This window comes from Calypte anna, chromosome 10, assembly GCF_003957555.1.
Source record: "Calypte anna isolate BGI_N300 chromosome 10, bCalAnn1_v1.p, whole genome shotgun sequence".
NCBI classification, from domain to species: Eukaryota; Metazoa; Chordata; class Aves; order Apodiformes; family Trochilidae; genus Calypte; species Calypte anna.
In genome coordinates, this window is record NC_044256.1 from 1873428 (window position 1) to 1899270 (window position 25843).

At 41.1% G+C, this 25843-nt stretch overlaps 2 protein-coding genes across 7 annotated transcripts in view; one reads left to right on the forward strand and one right to left on the reverse strand.

Annotated features, from left to right (window-relative positions):
- Positions 1 to 174: 174 nt before the first annotated feature.
- Positions 175 to 25673, reverse strand: NRG4 (neuregulin 4). 6 transcript variants are annotated; one of them, XM_030457029.1, is made up of 8 exons: positions 25550 to 25673; positions 25299 to 25415; positions 23976 to 24043; positions 20653 to 20718; positions 17128 to 17221; positions 9107 to 9256; positions 4498 to 4542; positions 175 to 4387 (listed from the first exon to the last, which is right to left on the reverse strand). In XM_030457029.1, the coding sequence occupies exons 4-8, from the start codon at positions 20660 to 20662 to the stop codon at positions 4321 to 4323; spliced, it is 366 nt and encodes a 121-aa protein (XP_030312889.1). In that variant the 5' UTR covers positions 20663 to 20718; positions 23976 to 24043; positions 25299 to 25415; positions 25550 to 25673; the 3' UTR covers positions 175 to 4320. The 6 variants fall into 6 exon arrangements, 5 of the variants coding, with proteins under 5 accessions (XP_030312889.1, XP_030312891.1, XP_030312892.1 ...); XM_030457031.1 differs by having other exon boundaries at positions 4468 to 4547; positions 25550 to 25672; XM_030457032.1 differs by having other exon boundaries at positions 4498 to 4547; positions 25550 to 25671.
- The window catches only part of TMEM266 (transmembrane protein 266), an 88868-nt gene continuing 87086 nt past the window's right edge, over positions 24062 to 25843 (forward strand). The window contains exon 1 of the mRNA XM_030456976.1: positions 24062 to 24081. The gene's annotated coding sequence lies outside the window, so the exon portion shown is untranslated. The remainder of the gene's footprint in view (positions 24082 to 25843) is intronic.

Below are 25843 nucleotides of genomic sequence, written 5' to 3' on the forward strand. Positions count from 1 at the left end.
GACATTTGTTTCCCCATGTTTAGAGGATAAATAATGTTGTGCTGCACATTGGTTCTCAATGCATCTTCCCATGAAGTGAACTGAAGGCTTCAAAAGCACCAACTGAATAGGTGAGCCTTGTGGTGTGATGCATGGCCTTGTCCTTGCACAATCAAAGCAGCAGTAGCCAAGCAGAAAACTAGTAGAATCATTTTTATTTTAAAATGACTAATCCAAAAATCCCTTCATTAGAGGATGTTGTTCTACACCATGCAGTTGTAAGAAAGCAACTGGAGCCAAATGATGCTAAATTGTCACTGGGAAGCAGTTCCTGTTAAAAACTGCAGGGACTGCAAAGATGGTGAACTTGGGTGTTCTTTCTGCCTGTGTCAGGTTTGTTTGGGCCCAAGTGGATATTGGAACAAGCCTTATTTTGAGTGATGAATGAATCAGACTGAATCCCCTTGGTGGGGAGCACTAAGCCAAGGTGTGGAAATGATCCCTCCAAACCTTCAGCATGCAGCAGAGAGGGCTGATGAGAATCAGAAGCCTGAGGCTGAATTTTGTAACAACAAGTGGTTACACAGGATTCTTAATTAGTTTTTAGTTAAAAGCCTTACGTCAAAACCCAGTGTCATTACCCCTCTTTGTTAATTTTTTTTCTTTCAAAAGATGGAGAACTTCTTACTACTGGAAGTAACTGTAGTGGGTGTTGAGTGGCTTTCATGGAAGACACAAACCTTGGTGTCAGCCTAAGTTTTCTGGCCCAATAACAATTTAAGAAACATTTCCTATCCAGGTATCTGCTTCTGGTTTTCTCAGTGGAATTACACAGGCAAATAAGGTAGACATCACAAAGATAGTAAATTGAAATGGTCTTTTGTGTTACTATCTCTGACCACTCTGCAGACATCAAGAAAATCATTGTTTCCCCCCCTGCCTGATTATTTTCATTATTATATTGTGGGGAAGATTTAATTTTTTTACTGGCTCTCTGAAATGTATTCCATCTTGATACAGCAGCTGTGCTTTGGGCATGCAAAAGCAGGTAAGCTAAAGACTAAAATCTTAAATCTCAGGTTTCTTACTGGAAATGTTTCCTGTTCCTAAGCCCATTTCTCAGCCAGCCAGAGGGTCCAGAAGAGGCTGTTTCAGAGGGGCTGTGGATTAACCTTGTGTCCTGGCCAGCCCTCTGCCTCCTGAACTGCAGGCTCAAAGGTGTGCAGCAAGGTAACCCCAGCTCACTGCTGGTGCTGGTGCTGTGGCTCTGTCCTGGGCCACAGTTTTAGGTTAAATCCAGGCTCAAACACTGTAGGAGTCTTGTGCTGATAATTTTATGCTTGCCAGTACTTCATAACAATGCAGGGGGGTTTTCTAAACAACTCACAGCTTCAGTGAAAGGCTGGGAATTATTGTCATGGGAAAAGGCCTAAGATGGGTTTGGATTATTTGGAAATACTACCTGTTAGGAGAGAGATGGGTAACTGGTTTTTGGTTTTTTTCAAGTGCTTTGATAATTCAGAAGCAAAACATTTTATTCCAAATCAATGGGATTTGTGTCTAAATGCTTAAAAAAGAAAACAAAGTATAAATTACATTTCACAAGTAGATCCTCACTGAGATCAGCAGGTAGCACAAACTTCTCAAAATAAATGTTCCAGTGCTATTCACATCACTCCTTATCACCTTTTAAAGATAAAATTTCACAGCTTTAAGAGTTAGAAACAGCTTTTTAAAAATAAGCTTGTCTTAGCTGAGTTGTCTGTATGGCAACAGGGAGAGTAAACACTAATACCCTGAAAACAGGAACTCTTAGGATCTCCAGAACTGCTAAAAAATGACTAAGTAGGGTGACACAGCAGCATATTCTTTGATGGAGAATGCATCAGAGATTCAGATGAAGGAGCCCTGTTAAAAAATGCCACCAGTGGATGCTCAGCTACATTTTCATAGAGCCCATCATTTGCCTGTGCAAAGTTGTAGTCAAAATAGAATTACTTCTATTGAGAGGATAATTGGAAAACAGTCTCTTTTAATGCACACTGAAAAAACCTCTTCAGAGGCTACAGAAACTGAGAGAGGTGGGTTTACAAGAGTTAGAAATTGGTTGTAGTTTTAATTTGGGCAATGACAACAGCAATGTCTTCCTCTTATTTCAAGTTGTCCAGCTGCAGGTTCTGTTTCCAAGCCCTTTGCTAACCCCAGAAACAGCTCCTGGGGAAAGGGGGTTTGGGCATTACCAGTCCCAAGAGGGAACTGGGTGGCAACCTGCCTGGCAGTGGTTCACAGAAGTTGTATTTGGTGCTTTGCAGGGCAGCACTCTGCCGTGACACAGAGATTGTGTTGGAGGGGTTACAACCAAAAGAAAAGCAAGAGCAGACTCTGGATAAACACAGGCAGGGAATGTTACAAACAATCATGGAAAAGGTTTGGCTGGTTGTTTTTTTTTAAGACATCTCTAGGCATGCACATGTCTGGGTTTTCTTGTTTGCTCATTTTCTCCCACAGTGCAGGAAATACTGCAGTACTTCCTTGAAAGAAGCACTTTTGTTCACTCCCACTGATCACTAAAAGCAAATAATTTCTGTTTGAATTCTTTTGATTATTCTGTGCTAATGTGAGGTATAGGAATATTCTGTCTCTTAAGCACACAGATGCTGAGGCATTACAGGTGAGAGGCACAGGAACATCTGCATCCTGGCTGCCAGAGAATCACAGTGCAGTTTAGTTCTAGTGGTGGTTTTTTTCCTCAAGCCTGTCCAGATAAGTCTTCATTAATATCCCTGGGTTTGAATAAGGTCATAGCACAAACTAATCCACACTAATCCACAGTGTTTTCTGTTTTTACTGGAAATAGCTTGATGTCCTGGAAATCTGGAAGGATGCTAAATATGAAAGGAACATAACTGAGGGGTTGGGTTTGTTGTGCTTCATGTAGAAGAGTTGGGTGTCCCATGTTAAATCCATAACTGCCTCTGGCTAAAGCTCTCCCTCTCCTGGGCAGCCCCATCTCCTGAGACAGAATTTGCTGAACATGTAACAGGAGTTTTTAACCTTTTAGGTAAGCTCACCTCCTCCTCTTTCTGCCTGGACTCTGCTCAGTTGGGTCACTCCCAGTCAGAAAACATTGGCACAGACACCATTTCTGTTGTGCTAAATTCTCTCCCCCATTTCTTCTCTGCTTTCAGTTTTCAAGTAACTGAGTCACAGTATCAGAGCCCCTCTACTGCTCTTTTTCAAATGCAGGGCCAGGAGGAAAATAATTTTGGTTTAATGCAGTAAATTGTGAAGGGGCAGCACAACACTGAAGGCACCTTTAAGATGGGAAGTGCTACCAAATGGGCTTCCTGGTGTTCTTCCCATGTAATAGTTACCAATATAAATGAAAAGACTCTGCAGCATGGAGAGATTCTTGTTTTCTTTGGAGCAGAATTCATTACTCAACCCTGCATATCCTTAAACACATAACACTGCTTTAGGCTCCAGGGACTCCAACCAGAAGAGCTGATCCCCTGGAACCTGGGTTTCCTTGGCTTTAGAGCTCACAGGGCTATTTGCTTAATTTTGTATGCAAGCACTGCTAGAGAATGTTGTGCTGTTTCACTGAATCACATGTGATGTTGGCTACCCTGTACTTTCTGTGGCATTTGACCACTTAAAAATGAATTTGTGGCCTGATCTCATTTTGGCCCAAGTATCAAATTCACAAAGCTTGTGAACTGAAATAACAAATATAAGAAGCTCCAGTGCTCTCAGCTGCACTGGGTTTGAAGCAGCCTGCCTTCCCAATGGCATTTCCTTCAAAATTGTTCTGTAAATTAACTTGGTTGCAGCTAAACATGGTTTTGCTTTATTCATCCTCACTTTTTGCACTATTTGTTTCCCAAGAAATGCAAACAAGACTGGTGACAGGGAGTAACTGAATCAAGACAGTGCTCAACTCAGGGCCAATCTCATGAAAAAGGACAATCCTGTCAAAAGTTTGTGCTACTCTCTCATGCTGAAAACCCTGAGATGATCTCATGCTATCTGTGAAGGGAAAAAAAAAAAAGATTACTTCATATTTCCCAAACAGTACAAACCAAAATTACCTTGTGCTTCTATCTGTGCATTAGTGGAAACAGCAATTTGTCATGAAAAATCTCACAAAATTCAAACATAAGTTACAGTGATTGTAGCAATTTCTGTGTAATTCTTTAAAAACACAGGGGAACTCTGATAAGTACAACTGCTCCTCTTTATGTCTTTGTTGGGGTCTCCTCCCACACAGAAGTAGCCTCCTATTTCACTCTTTCTTCTCTCATCTTGTTTTCCACATCATCCTCTACAACCAGGGTGTTCTTAGGGTTGCTCTGCCTGTTGTTTTCCCACCATTCTTCCACTTGAATGCTTTACTCTGTTATGATTTCTGAAAAATAAACAAAAGACGTGGTTTTAAGTCAAGAAAACTTCCTCCCCTGTGGAGTCCCATGCTTGAGATTTACTCACTGCTGCAGCCATTGCTGCTTGTAGTCTCACCCAGGCTGGCACCACACTCTGAGGAACTTGTCCTTGGAATGGAAGCTTTCCTGACCAGAAGAAACAAAATAGAGAGACAATAAGGGGAAAAAAAACCAAACCACACAGAGTGAAAAAATGAATGAAAAAATTCACGTGGATCCTCTGCAATAGCTTTCTTGTTAACACTCAGCATTTTTGAGCAGCATCTATTTGAGGGAAAAGGATGGAGATCAGAGGCAGTAAGAGCACTCCGAGGCTTCTCTCCCGAGGCTGATGTTCCTGCTTCTCTTGAGTTCTCAGGACTTCATTCAAGCAATTAGTAGATACCACAGAATTAATTAATTAATCATTAACTCTCAGCATTTGAAAGTGAAATATCAATAATGTGATCTTTTCTACGCCTTCTTGATGAGAAAACACATCTTGTAAGTAGAGCTGCTCTCTTGCTCTTTCCCTTTCTTTTAATAATTATGAGACATCTGCTCTCTTGAGAGGAGTCATGAGCTCCTCTCCTTTCTGCCCAGTTTGTGTCCTGTGGTGCTGATAACTCCTCCACAAAGTCTGTTGGCTTGGACAGCTCCAGTGCTTTGCTCCCTGGCCCAGCCTGTGCTGCCTGGCTGGGTTCCTGCTCTCCAAGGTTCCCCTCCTCACAGGTACCTTGGCAGTGCTACAGCCTTGTAAGAAAGCCCAGACATGAACTGCAGGTTTATTGTAGTTTTCCTTAGGGTTTTCTCTGGTCCCTTGAGCTCTGTGTGTGGCATTCAGGCCTCTAGATGAATTTGTAAATAAAACTGGATGTTGTGGGATCTATGCAGGCTGCTGCCTTTCCCGTTCTCCCTTGCACAGTATCTTTGTGGATTGGGAAGCTCAGATGGACCTGTACTGACAGCTGAGTTGCTTGTAGCAAAATATGGCATTTCTTAACTCAGTAACAACGTATCAAGGTTTTTGGGGGTTTTTTGCATACTTTTCTGTATTTTCCAGGTCAAAATAATAGGTTTTCCCAGTACCATTTTGGGGGGGTGTAAGTGTGTTTCAAGCTGGATCTGGGTTGCCTCCACTCCCAGACACTGCTGAGTGGTCAGGCAGCTCCTGGGCATAAAGCTGCACAGAAGCCTCTTACAACCCCAGCCATTTTGTCAGTGTTACACAGCAAATCACTCCCAGTTGTGATAAAAAATAGAAAAGAAAGTGTTTCACAATGTAAATGTTACACTATCTGTTTGCTCAACTACATCTGTCGGCAAGATGTTGGCACAGTTTCTGGTGAATCCCAGTGAGCAGAACCAGCAGTAGTTTTATGTGCTGAGCTTTTTCAGGATTGTAGCAAACAGAACCGAGCCTTCTCTTTAAAGCCTGGGAATCCCAAATGTTGTAACATTCAGTAGCCATTAAATGGCTGGAGAAAACTTCATGAAGTAACATAGGAAGCTGATGTCCTGAACTGGTTTTCACATTAATCCTGAGTGTGGACAGTGCTGTTCTTATTGATTCCTACAACATGACAGGAAATTGATGTACAGGACTCATCTCTGAGGACACATAAAAGCATAGCCTTGTCTTTGCAGCATTCCTGATATTTTTTTCAGCAAGGAAATTCCAGCTCCTCACTTGCTACCTAAAGAATTCTCTTCTATAACTTGGGACTCAGATGTCTCCACAGCAGCCTCTCCTCCAGCCACTTTCAGCCCTGTGAGAGTTTTAACCATAGACTAATTTTTTACATTTCTAAGCTGTTTATTTCCATCCCCAGCCTTTGACCACTTTTCCCCTCTTTCCATTCTCTGCTGTTCCTTCTGTTTCTTCTGCTTTCCATCATTCTCACCCTGTAGCTATTTCTAATGCTGTTCCTTCGTTACCTTTAATTCTCTCTCTGCCTTCCTACAGGTTTGCTTTCCCAAACCACACCATCCTGATGAATTCTAGTAAACAGTAAAATACAGCATGAAATCAGCTTAACAGCAGATTGGAAAAAATAAATCCTTGCTTGATAAACATGTGATGACTCAGCTAAATATAAAGGAATTATTTCTCACTTTTCACCCCGAGCTTTCCCTATGCAGTCTTTTCTTTTGTGGGCTCTTTCACTGTTACTTATGAGCTGGTTTTGTAAGCAGGAGAACAAAGTCCTTTCTTTCCACCCTTGTATGTTGAATGGATTTGTTGAGAGGAAGCATTAAATGCACTTGCACATGCCTAGTCCTGAAATATGCCCAAGCAGCATGACAGGAAGAAAACTTGGAATGGAAAAGGGGGTACAAATGATGTCAGCAACAAGAAAATAGAGCACTGATTTTCTAAACTCTTAAAAGATTTGATGTATAATTTTAGGGATTCAGTTTCTGTATTCTAAATTGCAATTAATATCTCCTCTTCTGCATCCCTCCAGATTGCCAACCACACTAGAATGTTCTGCTGGAAGAGCCACAGCCATGCTTCCTAACACACAAAATGGGGTGGGAAGCTCTGCTTGCTGATTCTGGATCAAGCATATTTGTTAATGAGATGGAATAGTGAAAACCTGATAGCACAATATTGTTCTTAACATTTTAAATTTAAATATCCCATTAAGAGGCCAAGTCAAGGATGGTCCAGCCTCTCAGCTGACCTTTACCAGCCCCAGTTCCACCCTCTTCCAGAATGTTATGATAGGGGTTGTAGATTGAATTTGGAAAAAGAAAATAAAAACTGATGACAGCTGCTGGCAAAAATGTGTTTGCACAGCTGAAAAGCAGGGAGCAGGCTGAACTATCCACTTGAGGCTCCTTTTTTATGTTGGTCACTTCAGTGAAGAGTTATAAGGACTTTCAGATGTCAAGGATTTGTTTTATAGGTGAATTCCCTAGGGGAAGAGGATTGTGATACATCAGTCCCTGAAGTGTAAAGGTAAGACAAGACAATTCCTTGCCAGTTATGTTCTTTATGGAGAAGAAATTGATGGTGATTTAATGAGATTTCCCAAGGCAGTCTGGTAGGTAAGGGTTCAAGAGCAACTGTGTTAAGACTGAGTTGCTGCCCTTGTTATTTTTCTAATAAAGAGGCCCTAGTATATGGTCTGCCAGTTAAGTAAATCTTGAGTAAGTGGATTTCTTATAAAGAAATAGAGTAGTTGAGGTTCATCTTCCAACTAATAGAAGACTTGCCCAGAGCTGCCATTGCTGTTGTTCTCACCTTCTCTGCTTAGCAATGCAAAGCTCTTTGACCATCACTCTGTAGATTGTCTCTCCAGCCTTCCCCTAATTTTACTGTGTGCAAGAGGAAAGGGATCTTTTAGCAAATTACTTTCTGAATTCTTTGCTCTCTGAAGACTTCTTTTTGGTCTCAAAGGCAAGATTTACTTCTAAAGTAATACTCTTGGTACCTGCTGTGGCATTTCTCTGCTAAGACAGGATTCATTTAACTAACATATCCAAGGGGAGGGTATCCTATACAACGAGGTTTCCTTGATACACACTTTGTTTTATGAAATGCTCTCTGTCTCCTCTAAATATATTCAGCTATGAGGGAAAGTGGCATTCAGTGGGTTTCCATGACAGCAGCTGAGGTAAAACCAGAGCAGCTATTCCAAAGGTCGCTCACTGAAAGGCACTGATCAGAGAGGTTGATTTGGCAATGTGATTATGGGAGAGCAAAGAGCAGAACTGCAGAAACCTTGGGTTATCATAACCAAGGAGGAATGCAGCATAGGAGTAACAGGAAGAGCCTGCAAGACCATGATGGCTAAAAATTACAGGGGCTAGTAAGGTGCCTCATAAAGGCATAAATACACATGAACAGGATGTGACAAAATGAGCTCTTACAAGAAGCACAAAGAGGTTGAGTTGCATACTTACTGCAGAGAGTAAGTGAGGACAGGAAGTTTCTGTGGGTTTGGTGTGTGTGTATTAATCATTTGGTACACACTAAATGGTGTGTACTAAATCATTTGGTGTTACAGCATCAGACAGGTGGACTTAACCCCAGTAACTGCTCATGTGTTTTTATTTTATATCCTAATATACCTAAAATGCTCCTAAAACCAACCCTACAGCACCTGATGTGTAGCACTTAATGTTTTCATGCCACTAAAACATGGGTCATTCTGGATAGATTAAATAGCCCTCTGATTTTTTCTGCATGCTACTTAATAAACATCTACCTGGGGTTGTCCTTCAATTTGAGTCTTTCCTTAGATTTTTGTTGGTTTTTCTTTAAACCAGGAGCTGGAAAGGAGTTGGGAGTTAATGGCACCAGTTGGTTTAGCTGAGAGTTCAGTTCCTGATCCCTAAGCACTTGGGTCAGTTGCTTCTTCCTTCTCAACCTTTGGACAACACCAGTGTTGGTTGGTGATTTAAAATGTTGGCACTAGCTCTAGGTAGACTGTAAGCTCTCAGAAATGGATGTATTGCATTTGGTTTTTTACCAAGCCACTATAAGTAATCACTTAGCAAAGACATTGGGAAAGCTACAAACCAGGAGGTAAAATATTACAAGCAACAAGTTGTAACATCCACATTAATTATGCTGAATAACCATGCAAACCTTATGGATAATTCATTGCATATTTTACATTCAGATAATTAGTACATGATTACCAGAAGAAATTTCTACTTGATTGAATAGCTTCAGCACTTTGAAGCACTTTTACCTGCAAAGGAAGTAGAATGCTCCAATTACAAGAACTCCTAGTAGAAGAAGTGAAGCCAAGAAGGCTGCAAACAGGTCACCTTTGCTCTGGGACTTGATGCTGGGCAGCAGAATCTCCTCACAACGGGCTCCTGTGTAATTCTCAATACACCTGGGGAAACCAAGTTTGATTTGGGTTAGATGGTAACTTGTCATCTAACAGGAAAAGTACAAAGGCTTCTTTTGGTCTGAAGTGGGGAGATAACTTGTTAGGGCATAATTCAAGGCTTATGCTTGCTTCCCAGCAAGGTTTCCTGTGGAATTTCCACTCGCCTCAGACTTCTGAAACAAAGGGAATTGGGCATGTGGGCATCAAGCTTACATCCTGATCCATGCTGCTTTTCTGCATTAAAGCAAACCTTTCTTAATACCCTTATCAGATTAGCAATGGTGTGCTTCACAGTTAAATCTGCCTCCTCCACTGGCAGATTTAATTAATTAAAATCCACCTCTTTAGTGTTAACTGTGTCATCCCACTGGTTCTCCTCTATCCCACAGCAACCATGCTTTCTTTTCCCCCTTTGATTTAACTTTAGCTTTCTTTGTTGAAGAGCTGGTATTGTCAGCTAAAGAGATGAAGGAAATGGGGACTCATTGAGCTTGAGCTTCAGGACTCCTTAAACTGCAGAAGTGGTTTATGTGGTGTAATAATTCATGCCAGGACATGTTATTTGCTTAGAGAACAACCCTCTCTTGAAGAGACCCAGCTAAAAGTCATCCCCACTGTGCTTGTTTTATTTATTGAGCCTCTGAAAACCTCTTCTGAAAAAAGGATTAAAATGAAGATGGTGTTTTACCATGTTAAAATGAATTAGTAATTAATATTCAGTAAAAAATTGATTGAAGATTAGTTTTCTTTATTTTTTGCACTTATTCTGCTAGGTTTTCTTAAGAAATTTATTGCATTAGAGAAAAAAGGAAGCATTTCATTCAGTAACACCATTCTGCATGTATCTTTTATGTATGTAAATTTGCTCCTCTCTATTTGTATTACTAAATGTCTTGCTCCTTCTTGCTATTTCTAGCACTGAAGTCATCATAAGCTGTGACATAAGCAATTTCAGGCTCCAGCTGAGAAAAATGGGCTGAACTCCATTACATGCTTGAAGCTCTCCACTGCCATTGGCAGCTGCCAGGTATCATTCCAGGTGAGGGATAAGGTGGGGTGGAGGGAACTGCCAAAAAAGAAAGATGTCCAGCAGATCTAAATAAACCCAATGGGTCACTGGGAGCACAGCCCCCTGCATGCCTGATGTGACTCCCAGGTCTAAACTACTGCATGAAGAACTACAAGCACTTCTTTTCATTCTTGACCTTTGGGAATAAAATTAAAGATTTAGACACTAGAAAACAGATTTAATTATCACCAGGCACTAAAGCTGTGCAGCTGATCAAACACCCAGCCTTTACTGAGGGCAATGTCAGACTTTTCCAAGTTACTGGTTTGGACTGCTGGGAGAAGGAAGGGTACACAGACTGCTCTGATTGCCCAAGATAATGTGCCAGATATTTGCTGTAAGTACAGTGGCCTTTCAGTGGCCTATTTCTGAAGAAATCTGTAGAATACTTTAGGAATAGAAGAGTAGTTTGAGTGGGGCATTGTTCTCTAGCAACTGGGAGAGAAATGCTTTGGAGAGCTGAATAGAATAAGGGATAGAAAATGGAATTTCTAACTCAGAGAAGTATTCTTGAATACCAATGAAAACTGGAGAATAATACAAGGCTAAAATGATACTAGAAAAAAAAATAAATAGGTTTTGGCATCAAATTAATGCTCAGGGAAAAGTTCTAGAGAATGACTTAAAGTGATTAAGTCAGTAGCCCAAAGAGGGAAGTGAAGCAGAAGACAAGACACTCCTTGGAGCTGAAGAGAGCTGCAGGTGGCATGAGGCAGAGGAGCAGGGATAGGGAACTGTGGTGGCAGGAACAGAGTGGGGAAGCCATGTTCATGTTCTGCAAAAAAACATGGGGAAAAAAATTTGGAATGTGATGACAGTAGCAAAAAGGTCACTGAGATTGTAGCCACTTTCTACTAAATAGAAAATAGAACCAGATGCTTAGGGCAGCCCTAAGGCTTCAAGAAAGGAATGAGCCAGAAGGACTAAGTCTGTAAAGGTGAAAACTGCTATGAATCCAAGGCTATAGAAAAGGGAAAAAGACCTGGCACATACAAAATTTAAACATCCTGGATATAATCAAACAAGTTTTAAGACATGTTTTCTGTGACTTGCCAGTTTGATAATACCTGATTTAACTCTGTGCAATGGATTAGGATTACAAAGCTGCCCATCCACTTTCTCTGCACTGACATGTTGACACTTTTGCTGAAAGTACTTCCATGCTATGTAGAAAATACTGCCACATGATCTCAAAGGGATGGAGGTTTTGATAGAAATAGGAAAATTGGGATGATGACATATGGTCACATTTAAATAAACAATAATTAATGTGACCCTACCAACAGGCTCTGCTGCAGTGAGGGCATTCCTGAAAACCTGATGTTCAAGGAGAGGCTTGCAGAAGCTTTCAGGAAGCCCTCAGGACTGATGTACAGACAGGTGAGGAACTAAGTTAAATACAGAAGCAACTGATGCTTTAAAACAACCAAGAGAACAAAGCCCTTTCCTAAATCTGTTGGGAAAGAAGCTCAGAAAACTCCAGTAAGCAGCAGCAGGACTCACTGTGCTCCTCCTGTTGCATTGGCAGAGCTCACATAATTCCAGTGGAGTTACAGGGACTGGAAGCACTGCAGGCAGGGAGCCTCCAACAAGCACGTGGGCTGTGAACATGACCCAGACAGATGGTATCCATATAGTAGCTCCTAGAGGTACTTACTACACACAGCCTTTAAAGTCAGTAGCCACTCAGTTTATTTTGTTTATAATGGGTGCCTAAAAGTAGAGCACAGCTTAAGCATGACATAGATGCAGTTGTGAATCTAGGAGGCAGCTCTGTGCCTGCATGAATGGCTCCAGGAGGGAGAGGAGTTGCTTTTGTAGGCTACAGGAAGAGGGAGTTACAGTAATGAAGCCCTGTGGTCACTAAGGCAGGTGTTGCTGTGTCACAAGGTCACCTGTGTGCTGTCATCCTGCTGCTTCAGCACATTCTATCTCTTGACTTTAAAAGGTCCTACAATGTAGAATTCTGAAATTGATTTTTAAAATGGGGGAAAAAAAAAAAAATATCTTCCTCTAAAAAAATAGAATTTCTAATTCAGCCAGAGTTGAAAGACAGCAGCCAATGTTTGAGGAAAAGCTGGGAGACTTCAAACTCCCATTTCTAGATAGCATCTACCTGGCCTTGCATGTTGTAAATAAAATCACTCTAGGAGCTCTTCTGGATTCAGAACACTGGCATATAATATATATATCTTCCAACCTAGGAAATTAATCAAAACTACCCATATTAGCCTCAGTCCAAGGGGGAAGGCACTGGATAAGATGTTAGGAAGCAGGTCTGCAATTATATTGATCCTTTACAGTCTGATCAGGAACTGAATTATCAGCATGCCAGCCCTCCAACAGGAAAAGGCATCACTGCAGTCTCAGCTCATGAGCCACAGCAAGTGATCTCCAGCCTGTCTGAAGCAGGTAAGAAGGTTCCCTTGTTCTTCCTGACACTAAGGTGGGCATCATAGGCAAGAATCTGATAGGCTTGAAAAATGGGAGTAGAATTTGAGTCAAATATGAACACAAACTCCCATTGCTCAGTATTACACCATAAGAGTCTTCACTTTAGTTTTCCTTCAGTCAGAATAAATCTCAGTGCTTGGTGGTATAAAAATTGCTTGCGTGTAAATATAAAGCTTTAAGGAGAAAAAGACAGCAGAAACATCTTAGTGATCCAATTCATATTACATGGCTGATAGCTTACCCTGAAACTGTGTTTATATACATATATATATATATATATACACACACACACAGAGAAAAATAAAGCCCATGCTATTGTTTGAAGAAAGTGTTGCTTTTCCCTAGAACACCCTTAGCTACATATTTATATGACAAACTGGCACTTACATTAATTCTGATCAATAATGCTTTTCAAACATGTAAGAGAATGTTGCATTTTCTGTTTCATGTCCCATTAAAGGTAAGGCTTCATTACTGACCTTTTTGCCTATGCTTTTGGTGGGTATTCTAACTTCAGTTCCTACGTTTTGAGCTAAAAGCAGAACTGAAAAATCCTGACACACTTTGTGTTTCCAGAAGAGCCTGGGGTATGTGGAAGCAGTTTTGGAGGCAGAGAAAGAAGCAAGTCCAGATGAGCAGAAAGCCCTTCCCTGGTAACTTGGAGCATGGATATTGTGCATGCTTACAGCTCAGCATGGATGTCTCTGGTGGGAACATGTGAAGAAGAGAATGTAGGACCCATCTCAGAGAAAGAGCCAGAGAAGGATGAGGTACACAGAAAGCAGTAGAAGGAATTTGCATGGGATTTATTGGATTAGTACAGGAACTGTGGAGGAGAGATTGGATTAGGGTAGAAGCAAAGGAAGGGGAAAGTGGAGATATCCTTTAACCACACACCAGCATTTCAGGGAGATTTTCATGGTCTGCTCTGTCCCTGGCAGTACTGAGCCTGAAGCTGCTGCCCTCTTCAGAATATGATCCCTTCCTCAAAAGGAGAGGATTCATTATTAATTTCTCTGTGTGCTGCCCTCAGAAGCAGAGGAGCTGTGTTTGTGTGCTCTTACACCATCTGTATTTGGTCTGAAATACCAAAAGAAGGCTCTCAGATATCTGCCATGTGTAAGACAAAATAGAAATACCAGAACTTCCCCTCAGACAACAAAATCTTCATTTAATTCTGCACTGCATTAATTAATGACTGTGGGACAGCTGCACATCAGGTGCTGAGGCAAACAGCTTCCAGCCTCATGTTTTATGATACACCTGAGGCAGCTGCTTTGCCATCCTTCTCCATTCTGCTGCATATTTATTTAGTACATTTGGGCATTCCTGAGTTTGAAGCTCATCTTGTTTATGGTGACAGGTGTGCCTTTTGCTGCAGAGAACATTAATTCATTGTTAGGAAAGGAATGGGGGGAGACAGCAGCTGAACAGCTTCATGTTTTGACACACATCAGCTGTATTTAAAATCTGCCAGTGCTGCAGAGGGGCCAAGTGGGGCATGTGTGTGTGTCAGCTAAAGTTTCTGTCTATTAAATCTCTACCTTGTGTGTATGTATCAGTTCCTCAATGGTAAATATTACTGAAATTCTGAAAGTAATCAGTGGCTCTTAATTTGTTAGCATGCTACAAAATTTCTAACAAATTACAGGATCAGATGGGTTGGAAGGGACCTCTGAGGTCATCAACTCCAACCCTTGATCTGCTACCATTGTAGTTCCCAGCCCATGGCACTCAGTGCCACATCCAGGCTCTTTGGAAATATCTCCAGACACGGAGAATCCACTACTTCCCTGGGCAGCCCATTCCAATGCCTGATCACCCTCTCCAGAAAGAAATTCTTTCTCATCTCCAACCTAAACCTCCCCTGGCACAACTTGAGACCCTTTGTGCCCTCTTGTCTTGCTGAGAGTTGCCTGGGAAAAGAGCCCAACCCCCCCCTGGCTCCATCCTCCTTTCAGGGAGTTGGAGAGAGTGATGAGGTCTCCCCTGAGCCTCCTCTTCTCCAGCCTCAACACCCCCAGCTCCCTCAGCCCTTCCTCACAGCAATTCTGCTGGATCCCTTCACAGCCTCCTTGCTCCTCCAGGATGCCAGGTCCCCAGTTACACTGATCCTGCTTTACTGGGAGATTTGGACAAGATGATCTCTAGAGGTCCCTTTCCAACTCTAATTTAAATTCTGTGATTCTGTGTTCCAGATAAAGTGGGCTAACAGTTTAGCACCAGACATTTGGGTAAATTAGGAGCATGTGAAGACAAATGTATTTTCAGGTATTTTTATGGCGTTTTACTCTGGTTTTGCTCTGTTTCTCCTTTTTAATCAGTTCTGTACTAATGCTCCTTCAGCCATAGATTCTGAAACTAATTCCATTTTTTCTGCTGGTGGGAGATGATCATCTGAGAGCACCTGGAAGCTTTAGGTGGGATTTGGCAGAAACCTGCATCAAAGTCACTGCGCCAGTGTGTGGTGACGCCAGGCCTGAAGCCCCAAAGAACCAAGGATTTTTCTGAATTCTGCTGAAAAGTGAGGCATTTTTTCTGTTGTTACTATTCACATCACTGCTGATTACTAAGATATCTGTGTGTAAACAAAACCTTTCTCATCTATAATTAGCCTTCTCTGACTGATTAAGGAACATGCTTAGAATGAGGACATGCTTAAATAGAATGCTTCTATTTAAATCCATGTAACTTCATAATCAGCCACTAGATACAGAAGAAAAATACTTGGTAATTTAAATGCAGTAAGATTGCCTGAGTATAACAGAAATGCTCTTAAGATGTTACTTTTCTGCTTCAGCAGATTATAGAATCCTCTAGTACCTGACCTCCAAATTACTTTGTTTGGAGCCCTTTGAAAGAGGAAGCTCTCTGCACACTGAAAAGTGAAGAGTTAGGAGGTTTTGTTACTTCATGCTTACAGTTATTGCATCCAATTCACCTTCCTCATCACACAGTCTAGCAAGAGGAAAGATTTAGGGCAGTTTGAGACTGTGATGCTGTTTAGTTAAACATTCTTGTTCCATCTAAGTACTCTTGTATCAGTAATCTGGAATTCTTTCTAAGGAAAAAAAAGGGAGTTGCAATGTGTTTTATTTTTTCTCTTGAGTAGTCATTTTACATAGCATAAGCTTGCAAGGTTTAGCAGTTGGAATAAATCATCAGCACAGAGCACTTCTGAGCTTTATCCTCACTTCTGGGTCTGATTCATTGTCTGACATGGGACAATGTGCTGAATGACAGGAATATTCTGTGTAGGATTTTCAAGGAGCATTTACCACAAAATTGCCTCTTCTTTCCTCATCTACTAGATGAGTTTACATGTTTTAATGTAAATGTTTAAATTGAAATGTCCCAAACAAAAGAAAGAAATCCTTTAGGCAGGCATCTTAGAAAAGATTTTGTTTCCTTCTTCAACTGTTTCATCCAGTTATCATTAGTTATAGCTCAAGACTGAAGAGGGAGCAGAAGTTGCCACTGAAGGAAAAAAGATAATATCCTTAAGTGTTTGTAATAGGTGGCTGAATGTCTATTTGCATGTTAAGTAAACCCACAAAATTTACAGTAATTTAACAATAACTAAGAATTGGTTAATGTAGAGCCAGGAAAAATCAGAATTTAATCTGTTATGTCTTGGCTAATGAGAATTTAAAAAGACTGGGCTGTATTTATGCACGTGGAAAAATAGGAAGTGCTGCTTCTTGCAGTGTGAAACATGGGTTTCATTTAAACAGCCCCATAAACAGATGGTGGAAGAAGTGTCTCTATTTGCTGCATTGATACTTCTTTATCAAATGGTCTTTGGCTATCATTGTAAAGTTGCCCTTTGAGTATTTCACTGAGACTGAGAGAACATAGTCTTGAATTACATCCTTTTTCTCCCTTTAAAAGATAATACTCCTTTTTTTTGCACTTCCTCATTTTGTTCAGGTCATGGCATTTTATGTGAGAAGAATTTTAAAAATATAATTTATCTGGAAGAAAAACTGGGACTGTACTTTGCCTTGCTGAATGACTTTCCTACATCTATATTCCACAAGGCAAAAAAACTGCTTTTGTTCCTTTCTGTATTGTAAGGAGGAGGAAATGTGGCTCTAAATTTAGATACCATCCTGAATGCACAGGCAGCTGAGTACCCATCAAACAACTCTGAGGATACACCAAGTGTACACATTTATTTTTTCTCATATTGTTGTGTCTCTGCAAGCTAGATGAGTAATCTGAGCATCAATTGCTGGACTGGGAACAGCTACAGGTAAGAAGTATTTTTTTTTTTACATAACATTTTAACAGGAAGTCTTTAGGCAGCTACTGTCTGGTACTTAAACACACAAACTTCAGTGTCACTGACCTGCAGAATGGGCTGGAGACTGTAGGAATCATGTAACAAATCCCTCCGTTTAGACAGAAAGATCCATAACTGGTGCCACAGAGTTCTTCATGATCTTAAAAATAAGACCAAAACAAACACAGAGAAAAATGGAGACTTCTGTATTTTAATCAATAAAAAGACATCTTAAATTATACTTTCTGGGGAGGGAGAGTGGTTTCCCTAAAATACAAAATGAAGCAAACAAAAAGCCACCACCCAAACAATCCCCCATGCACAAACAAGAGCACCCTGTGGCCAGAGAAGGGGCAGCAGCCTCTCAGGTGTCCTTCTGGGCCAGGAATGTACAGCACTATGGATCTGGGAGAACTGTTTCATCTAAGTATGCATAGAGACCATAGATTTATCACAATACCAGACATAAAACCCCTGAGTTATAAGAATAAATGCAACATTTCCTTGGCAGTGAGGGAAATTCTCCATTACTTCCTTTGCCTCTGGTGACCACTAAGCAGGCTGGGTTCAGGGATTCACTCCAGGACCTGGATAAGGGTTGGTTTGTCCTGTTCCAATGGCACAAGCTGCTGGGATAGAGCAGGACCCAGTAGAGATGAACCCAGGATAGTTCCTGGTGTGGGTCAGGACATAGTGTGGCTGCTTCAGGCTGTTAAGAGCTGAATCCTTGTGCAGTTGGGCACCACCAGGTTTTCCCAGCCCAGTTTTAACAAGCAGTGAGGAGTTAGCCCCGGGGGTGTTACCTGTGTAGAAAACTGTCTTTTGCACTGGGATTTCCACAGATTTGAAGAAGATTTTTCCAGCTTGGTAGGTTTCTGACATGAATTGTTAGTGTGTTAAAGCCAGTTAGACAGGCTCATAAAACCTCAAATACAGGATACTAGTCCATTTTATGCCTAAATAGAGTATCTGTACCATATCACTCTTTTTTTAAGTGATAAGTGATTTTTTTAAAGGAAGTCTCAATGTTGAAGTTGGACTGCAGGTGTTTGATACATTTAATGCATCAGTAACTCATTTTATAGATATACATATATATTTTTCTGCATCTCTTCAATCTTAGAAAACCACAGAATTCCAATTAAAGAAAACCAGGAGTCTTCTGACATCAGAAGTGTGATACTCATGTGTTACCTCACACTTGAGGTGTTCCTTTTGCTGCTATTACCCTCAGGAGTTCTGGAAAGAAGAATTCTGCTGTCTCACTGTTTATGTGTGGGAGACATGCCCTATACAAAATATACTATTGTTTAAGAACCAAGATTTTAGTTTTCTTATTTGTCCTTCAGGAAAAAGAGTTGGGGTCCCTCTTTATTTCTGCAGGAAACAGTCAGGAGTGTTGCCATAAGAGATCCTACCCTAGAGGGAACTTCTGCAGCTTTGTACCTAAAATACACCTGACTTCTCTAAGAGGAGCAGGAAAGCTTTAGCTACGTGCAAGAAAATCATTGTGCATCCTGCTCTCCTCTGAATTATCCCCAGTAATTCCACTCCTTGTCTTTTCACAGATTCTTCTCTGACAGCATCTTGACACAGGAGTGTGAGTGAAGTTCTTACATCATTTTAAGATGAAGGCAGTTACAGCCCAGAGCTCACCAGGAGTTCAGTTTCATGTTCATGTTATCAGAGAGCCAGCAGCCAAATGGTAATTGGACATTTTTGCATTTGTGCAGATAAATGAGGGAGCTGGAGGAGGCAGGAGGTAAGCCTGAAAGATTGTTCCTGTTTGACCTTGTTGCACTGTCTCAGGATGTGGCATAACAGAAGTGTGTGTGTGTTCTGCCCTACCCTGAGAGAAGTTAAATGGGAATTTATTTCAGCTCTGAAGCAGCCTGTGCTTGTCTGCTGGCAATTCAGGTACTGCCAGTTCACTATTAAAAGACTTCTTCAATTATTTTGCATGGGTACCAGTATAATATACTGTTACAATACAAGATAATTGCAATAGGAATAAAATGGTAAAAGAAAAAAAACCCAAGGTTTTTAAAACAAAAACTATAAATTATTTTTAGTCTATTGAAACACAGCAGTGGAACTTCTGTGACAGTGTAATTAAACTGAAGGATACATCCTTCCTGAAATGAGGAAAGGCAATGGAATACAGGAACAGTGTACCAAGATACTGATACCTTACTTGAGCATTTAGTTTTCTTCAGGACTATGCCAGTGTGAGACAGGCCTATTTCTGCATCAAGATGAAGAAATAGAACCACAAGGCATGATATCTTGTTGCCTTTAAACTCTTTCTGATTGTAGTTAGTTTCTCTATAGGCTATTTCTTTCCTTGTCTCCAGTGCTGAGGGGAAAATGGTAACCTTAATTTTACCAGTAATGAGGTATTTGAAGGAATCTCTATGTCCATGTAGATCAGGTGCACCTTTTCCAATCCTGTTGTGCTTTTTATTAGTTCTATTTTGTGTATTCACTTTGCTACTACTTATTGACATTACCAGAGTGATGCAGTAGAGATGACAAAGTTATAAGAAGAACTTAAAAAAAAAAATCAGGATGCTCTTAACACACACACAGAAATTACTAAGGACATAGCAATGGCTTTTTCTACAATACAGAAAATACATATTCTTGTACTTCATCCCCACTTAACTGAAATGCAGTAGTTCAGCTCACATTTTGAAGCTACAGCTCTGTGCTTACAGACAGGAAAGTATGAAAGCAGCAGCTGATCTCTTTACATTTATGGTCAGTGATGCAAAGGAGAATACTGGAGAGGAGGGATGGGTTCAAGACAAACCAAGCCCCAGTTACATGAGCATCAGTGAATCTGTTACAAGTTTTCATGAGGTAAGTCAGCACATTATATCACTCTAAAAATGCAAATTGTATGCTTTGAAAGTCAAATGTGGACTACTTAAGATAGAAACATTTAACAAGTCGAGTGAGGATGGGCAATTTAAAAATACAGAAGATTTAGCTTTGCAGTTAATACACCTCTAGAAATTCTATCAACATATGTTCTACATATATATATATGTATTTTGAAATAGCCTTCTAAGTGAGAGATTAAATAGAAAGAAGTAGGACCCAAAAGTTACTTTTTTAAAAATCTGGGGTTTGGTGGGGGGAGTGGTGAAGGGGAATGAAGATTATTCTTCTTAATGCCAGACTGTGAATACTTAGAACTGTCAGAGGTAACAGCAGCCCCTGAACTCACTCATTCTCAGTTATTCTTTTTGAGGATGTGAAAACCTGTCCCTAAACCACCTTGTCTGCCTGGATTTAAAGTTCTGTAACCTGACTGATCCATTATAAAGAAGAAGAAATAAAGGCTCAGGACCTTAACCCCCAGAGAACCAGGTAACCCACACACTGACTCAGCTCTTGGGAGAAGTTGGGGCTGCTCAGAGCAAACATCTCAGAGAAGTCGTGCTGCTGACTGATGAACTGGAGGTTACAGCCCTATGGAGCAGTTGTGACAATCCCTGTGGCAGCTGTCAAAATCCATGCAAATGTAATTTAACAAAACTAATGATGTATGAATGCACATCCAAGTGGAGGCTTGGCAGAAATTACCTGTTCGCATATTATTCCGACAACAACTTTTATTCCTGGTCAGAGGCTATTCTTCTAAAACAGCACCTAAAGCAAACACAGAAATTCAGCATGTGATGTTTAATGCCAGTGACTTTTCCCCTGAAAAAACAGTTACTGGAATGTATCTTTCAGTTCTTTGCCAGTAATGTACTGTTACATGATGTGTAAGTTCCATTAAGTCACAGCTAATGTCAAACATCTGAGTGCACTGTCAGGTTCAGTGAACTCCTAAGGGCAGCACTAGAGAAAAACCAAATTCAGACTGAAGCACATTTGAACAATGAATACTTGTTTCAAACAGCCATGCTCGTTCAGAACTGTATCACCCAATGCTATTAGGCAACCTGAATTACTCTTTCTGGCTGGCAAATTAAATTGACATTTGTACCCTGAAAGTCAGTGCACACCAGTGCACCAGACTGACAAGGATTCAGAGCTTGGGGGTGGAATTCTTGCATTCCACTAACAAGAACTTCCCAAAAATTTCTCATAGAGAACGTGTGTATTTGCACTTGAGTTTTTCTCATGTCTGGATGTCAGGTGAAATTGGTAACAGAGGCTGTGAATATAGCACAGCTTTGAGAAGTCAAGACTTGTACAATTATTTTAAAAATATGGAATAGAAGTTCTGCTCAGACAGAATCCAGTCTTCACTTGATGTTGCGAAAAAGAAGCTTATTCAGTAGATGTGCCAACTCTGTAAACATCTACTCCTGTTCCTATATTCTGTTTTCTTGTAAGATATGGTCAAGCTTTGTCACATCAAACAGGTGATATCAAACATGATAGGTTTTAATTTAAAGCTTTCTCTTTTTTTCTTGATGATACTTGAAAGTGTCCATCATACCATTTATTGCTGAGTTCAAAACATTCATATAATGTAGCAGATATAAATTGCATCAAAAGAATATAATACACATCAGTCACAATTCTGATTTAAATTTGTATTTTATTGGAGCAACCTGTCCTTTTCAATTTACATTCCCCCTTTTCAGAATGTGCCACAAAATTGTGTAATATACAGCAGCTCTCATAACAGAAAACATAAATCAGATCTATAATGTAAATTTCAGACTAGCTCCCTTTCCAGAGTTAGGATATGGGTCCTGGAACAGACAAAATAACTTGATTTTGGTACTGCAGAAAGGAGCCTCCATCTCCTTTCCTTGATGATATTGTCAGTGTGCATCTTACTATCTTTCTGATGCTGCTACTGGTATAAATTGAACTTTTTCAGGAGATGCTTAAATCCAGTGATCCAGCAGACAATTCTTTAGAGGAAGCAGACAGTGTTCTACTGCACCTCCTGTGCATCTCATGGGCTCTTTGGACCAGGACTCATTGTTACAGGTACCACAAAGTGTTTCTAAGCTGTCTGCAGACAACAAGTTAGTTTGAAGGTGGCTCTGGAAACAAAGCCAGAGCAACAAAGCTGTTTATTTTCAAACTTTGTTGCCTGCATGTTCAAGGCAACAGTGTGGCATGGAAATACTTCCTGAACAGTTCCAGAGGGTGGATGTGTGCATGCAGAATTATATTCCTGAAGTTATGATAATAAGTATCATAATTTGGGTCTAAAGATCACTTTCAAAAGAGATGTGGCTGACAGCATGCACAGGTGTAGCTTTTTTCTTTTCTTTTTTTAACTGAAATGCCCATGAATGTTTTTCTCTGGTGTGTTTCTGCACTCTGAACAGAAGTTGATGTACCAGTTTTTTAAAAAGAATAGATTGGACTCTCCCTCCCTAGAAAAGTGAACTCATACATTGGAAGAGAAATGAAATGCTGTAGCAGAAATTGTTGCTAAACTTGATTACATCTGTGCACTGACCTGGCCCTAAAAACCCCAGAGCTGATCTGTGCTGATGTCTTTAACACTTCACAAACTCTTTCAAGACACAGCAGTAGTCTATCATCACAGAAACTAAGAAATCAAATTATATGAATGATCAAAGTTCATCTTTACATGTGTCTTGGGAGTTTGTGGAAGATGACTTTGTGTATCAAGTTAGTGTATTTTAATCAGAACTTCTAAATACAGCCTGTTTTGTCACCTTGTCAGAGAACTGCTGACCAGTTCTACCCTTTTCCCTCCATCACCTACACTGCTACTAACAACAACAACAACACCACATTGTTTGAAAGGCTACAGTCTATAATTTAAAGCAAGGTCACCTGGTAGACTGAGATGCTGATATTGTTTCAGCCTCTTCAGTTACTTGAAGGTCTTGTGGAACTTTATTTTCATAGACTGAACCTGTTAACCAGGGCTTCAGTTCAGGAAGGGATTGAAATCCCATGTTTAGAGTTAATCATATCCTAAATCCCAAAGGTGAAGCATGTTCAGGTTGTTGGCTGAATAAATCCTGAGCTCTGTGTGTACATGGATGTCTCACTGAATGGTGCAAATGGGATCCATCATTTTCAAATACTGAGCAGAGAAACCACAGGTTAAAGAGAGTCACCAGAAAATTCATACACCCTCCTGCTCCTGGGGCACTAAAACTCAAGGGAAAGAGAAATAGTTTTTTCTTTTTTGGGAACTGCTATTGGATCTCTGGGCATTTTGACACAAAAGTTCATGGGGTTCAGCTCTCTAGAAAAGGTATGTGCTAATACCTGGCTGTACTGAAGGATGGCTGGAACAATTCTTTGTAGCTCCTTAGATTTGTCTTCAGATGAATCTGTGTGCTTTACTTCCCATATACTTAAAACAAGATCCATATTGCCACTTATTTTTTTTGTTCTTTTAATGGCAGAGTGGTCTGAGCATCCCTGAGCTGCAGCGTCCCTAAAGGATGATGAACTTGAAGTCTTAATGCACACAGAAAGAAAGCACTGAGTAATGATTTGGGGTATGTTTTATGGTCCTTTGCTCTCCAAATATTCTTAAAATTTATCTCTCTATAAACTCTCCCCCAAATTAAGGAAGATTATTTCAGTCATGTGGCTATTTTAAATATCCAGTTTGTACATTTAGATTAGGTCACTCCTTACAGCTGTCTTGAAGAATAGCATTTTACTGCATTGTGCACTCAAAATCCCAAAGAAGTCTCATGCTGCCACAATACTGAGCTCAAACGTTTGCATCATGAAACAGGGAATGGAGAAAAGTCTAAAAACTGCACTGTCTGCTTAGTGGGTTAATTAAACATAAATCTCCTTCTGAGATGTGTCCTTGATATCTATCAAGCAGATAGCAGTCCACACCTCTTATTTTTTCCAAGAGCCAAGAACTGTCCTGAAATCTTGTTAAAAGGAGTCTGCTTTCTTATCTAGGTGATAACTTCTCATACCCTTACCATCTGAAGCTCATAATTGAATTTAGCACAGAAAATCATCAGGCGTCAGAGAAAATCCATCCAACTGCCTGAAACAAATGGAGATCTCAATAAGGAAGAAGTCAAGGTGAGATATTACAACAAATTTACATACTGCAAGTGTCTTTTAAGCTGGGATATCCACACTGTGAAGGAAATCTAACAAAAGACAGGCATGAGGGCAGGTGCCAGTAGCTCACAAGTCTCCACGTGCTAGTGGCTGACAGGTGAATTTTTTTAATACAGTTGTTCAAAATTCTTTCCATTCCAATTTGCTGGAATTCCAACAAATGACTGAATCCTCTTGTCCTAGAAATGCCTGCCGTGAAACTTTGATTTTATTTTTGGTTTGTCTAGGATTAATTATATACAGAAACAGGTGGTCAAACCTCTTGTCCTGATGGTGAGAACACTAGTTGAGACACTACACTAAATTTCAAGGAAAATTTTGCATTCCCCAAATCTCATACCTCGTTTGCAACCAATATCAAATCCCCATGAGAACCCCTGTTCTCCTGGATGAGATACTCCTACAGAAACTGGCAGAGCTGTGTGTGTCAGCTGAGGCTTCTGCCAGATGGATGTACCTGTAGTCATACTACAGATCTGCAATTTGGAAAGATTCCAGTTTCAAGTTCATGTGAGAGGAATTACATTTTAGAAGACTTGCATGAATAAAGTTAGTGTGAAGCTTGGAAGAACACACACACACAGACACACACCCCCCCAACACTGTTCTTTCATTCTACTGTGGCACCTTAGTTGCCAAGTTTCCTCTTTAAGCTCTCCAAGAAGTCAGTTTCAATGGAATATAACTTAAAGATTCTCACTGTGTGATTGATTTTTATTCCTATCTCCATGGCAGCCATAGTGTCAGTGATCACAGATCCTCAATCAGAACACTGTAAAATCTGTGTTGCACACAAGGAGAGGATTTAGCACATGGACATTTCATGAAACAGAGCACTATCACTAAATTAATTCTGAGATACTAAACTATAGTGTCAGATGAGTTTAGATGTTTACTTTTGTTTGGAAGCTAATGAGTATCCAATCTCCATACCCCCGGGTTTCGGGGTTTGGGTTGAACCTCGTCCAGCCTGTACCAACAGCTGGCCAAGTGGCTGCTCCCGCAGCCTGTGGCAGGGGACTGTTAAACCTCCAATCTTTTCTTTTTATTTTGTCCGTTTATAGCGCGTTCTTAACCTTGGGGTTTCTTTACTCTTTTTATTTTTATTTTTCCCCTTTCATTTCGTGCGGCATGGAGTTAATTTGCCCCACGCAGAGCGGGTTCTGGGGACTCACCGGGTGTGCTCTTGCTCCGGGGGGCAGAGGACAATCCGCTGAACCAACGCAATCTCTAATCCGCATCCTCTAACCCCGCGGCTGCTCTCTCCGCACCCCGTTACGTAACCGCGGTGCCTGCAAAACCACAACAAAACACAAAAACAAGACGCACAACTTTTAACAACCTCCTCGGCCCGGCCCGATCCCGGTCCCGATCCGATCGGATCCGCTACCCCTTCCCCTTCCCCTCCTCGCCCCGGGGCTCCCACCTGCCCGCTCTGTCCTGCCGGGGGCCCGGCGGCTGCTGCCGGGAGGGGGCGGTGCCGGGGGCGGTGTCGGTGTTGCTGCCGGTGTCGGTGTTGCTGTCGGTGCCGGTATCGGTGCCGGCCCAGCCCGTGCGGTTCCGCCGCCTCCCGCCCTCCCTCCCCCGACACCATTGGGTCGGCGCCGCCCGCGTGACGCGGGACGAACGCGCGCGCGCCCCTCCCCCCCCCCCTCCCCTCCCCACACCCCCCCGCCGCCTGCGCGCGAGCCCGCTGTTTCCTAGGCGACCCGCGAGGAAG

Excerpts from the sequence above, each read along its gene's own strand:
- NRG4 (XM_030457030.1), bottom strand. Across the intron at positions 9,257-17,127 it reads GTCTCCAGCCCATTCTGCAG|GTGTATTGAGAATTACACAG; the intron begins GTCAGTGACACT and ends TGGTTTCCCCAG. Across the intron at positions 4,388-4,497 it reads AGAGTGTGGTGCCAGCCTGG|AAATCATAACAGAGTAAAGC; the intron begins GTGAGACTACAA and ends TTTATTTTTCAG.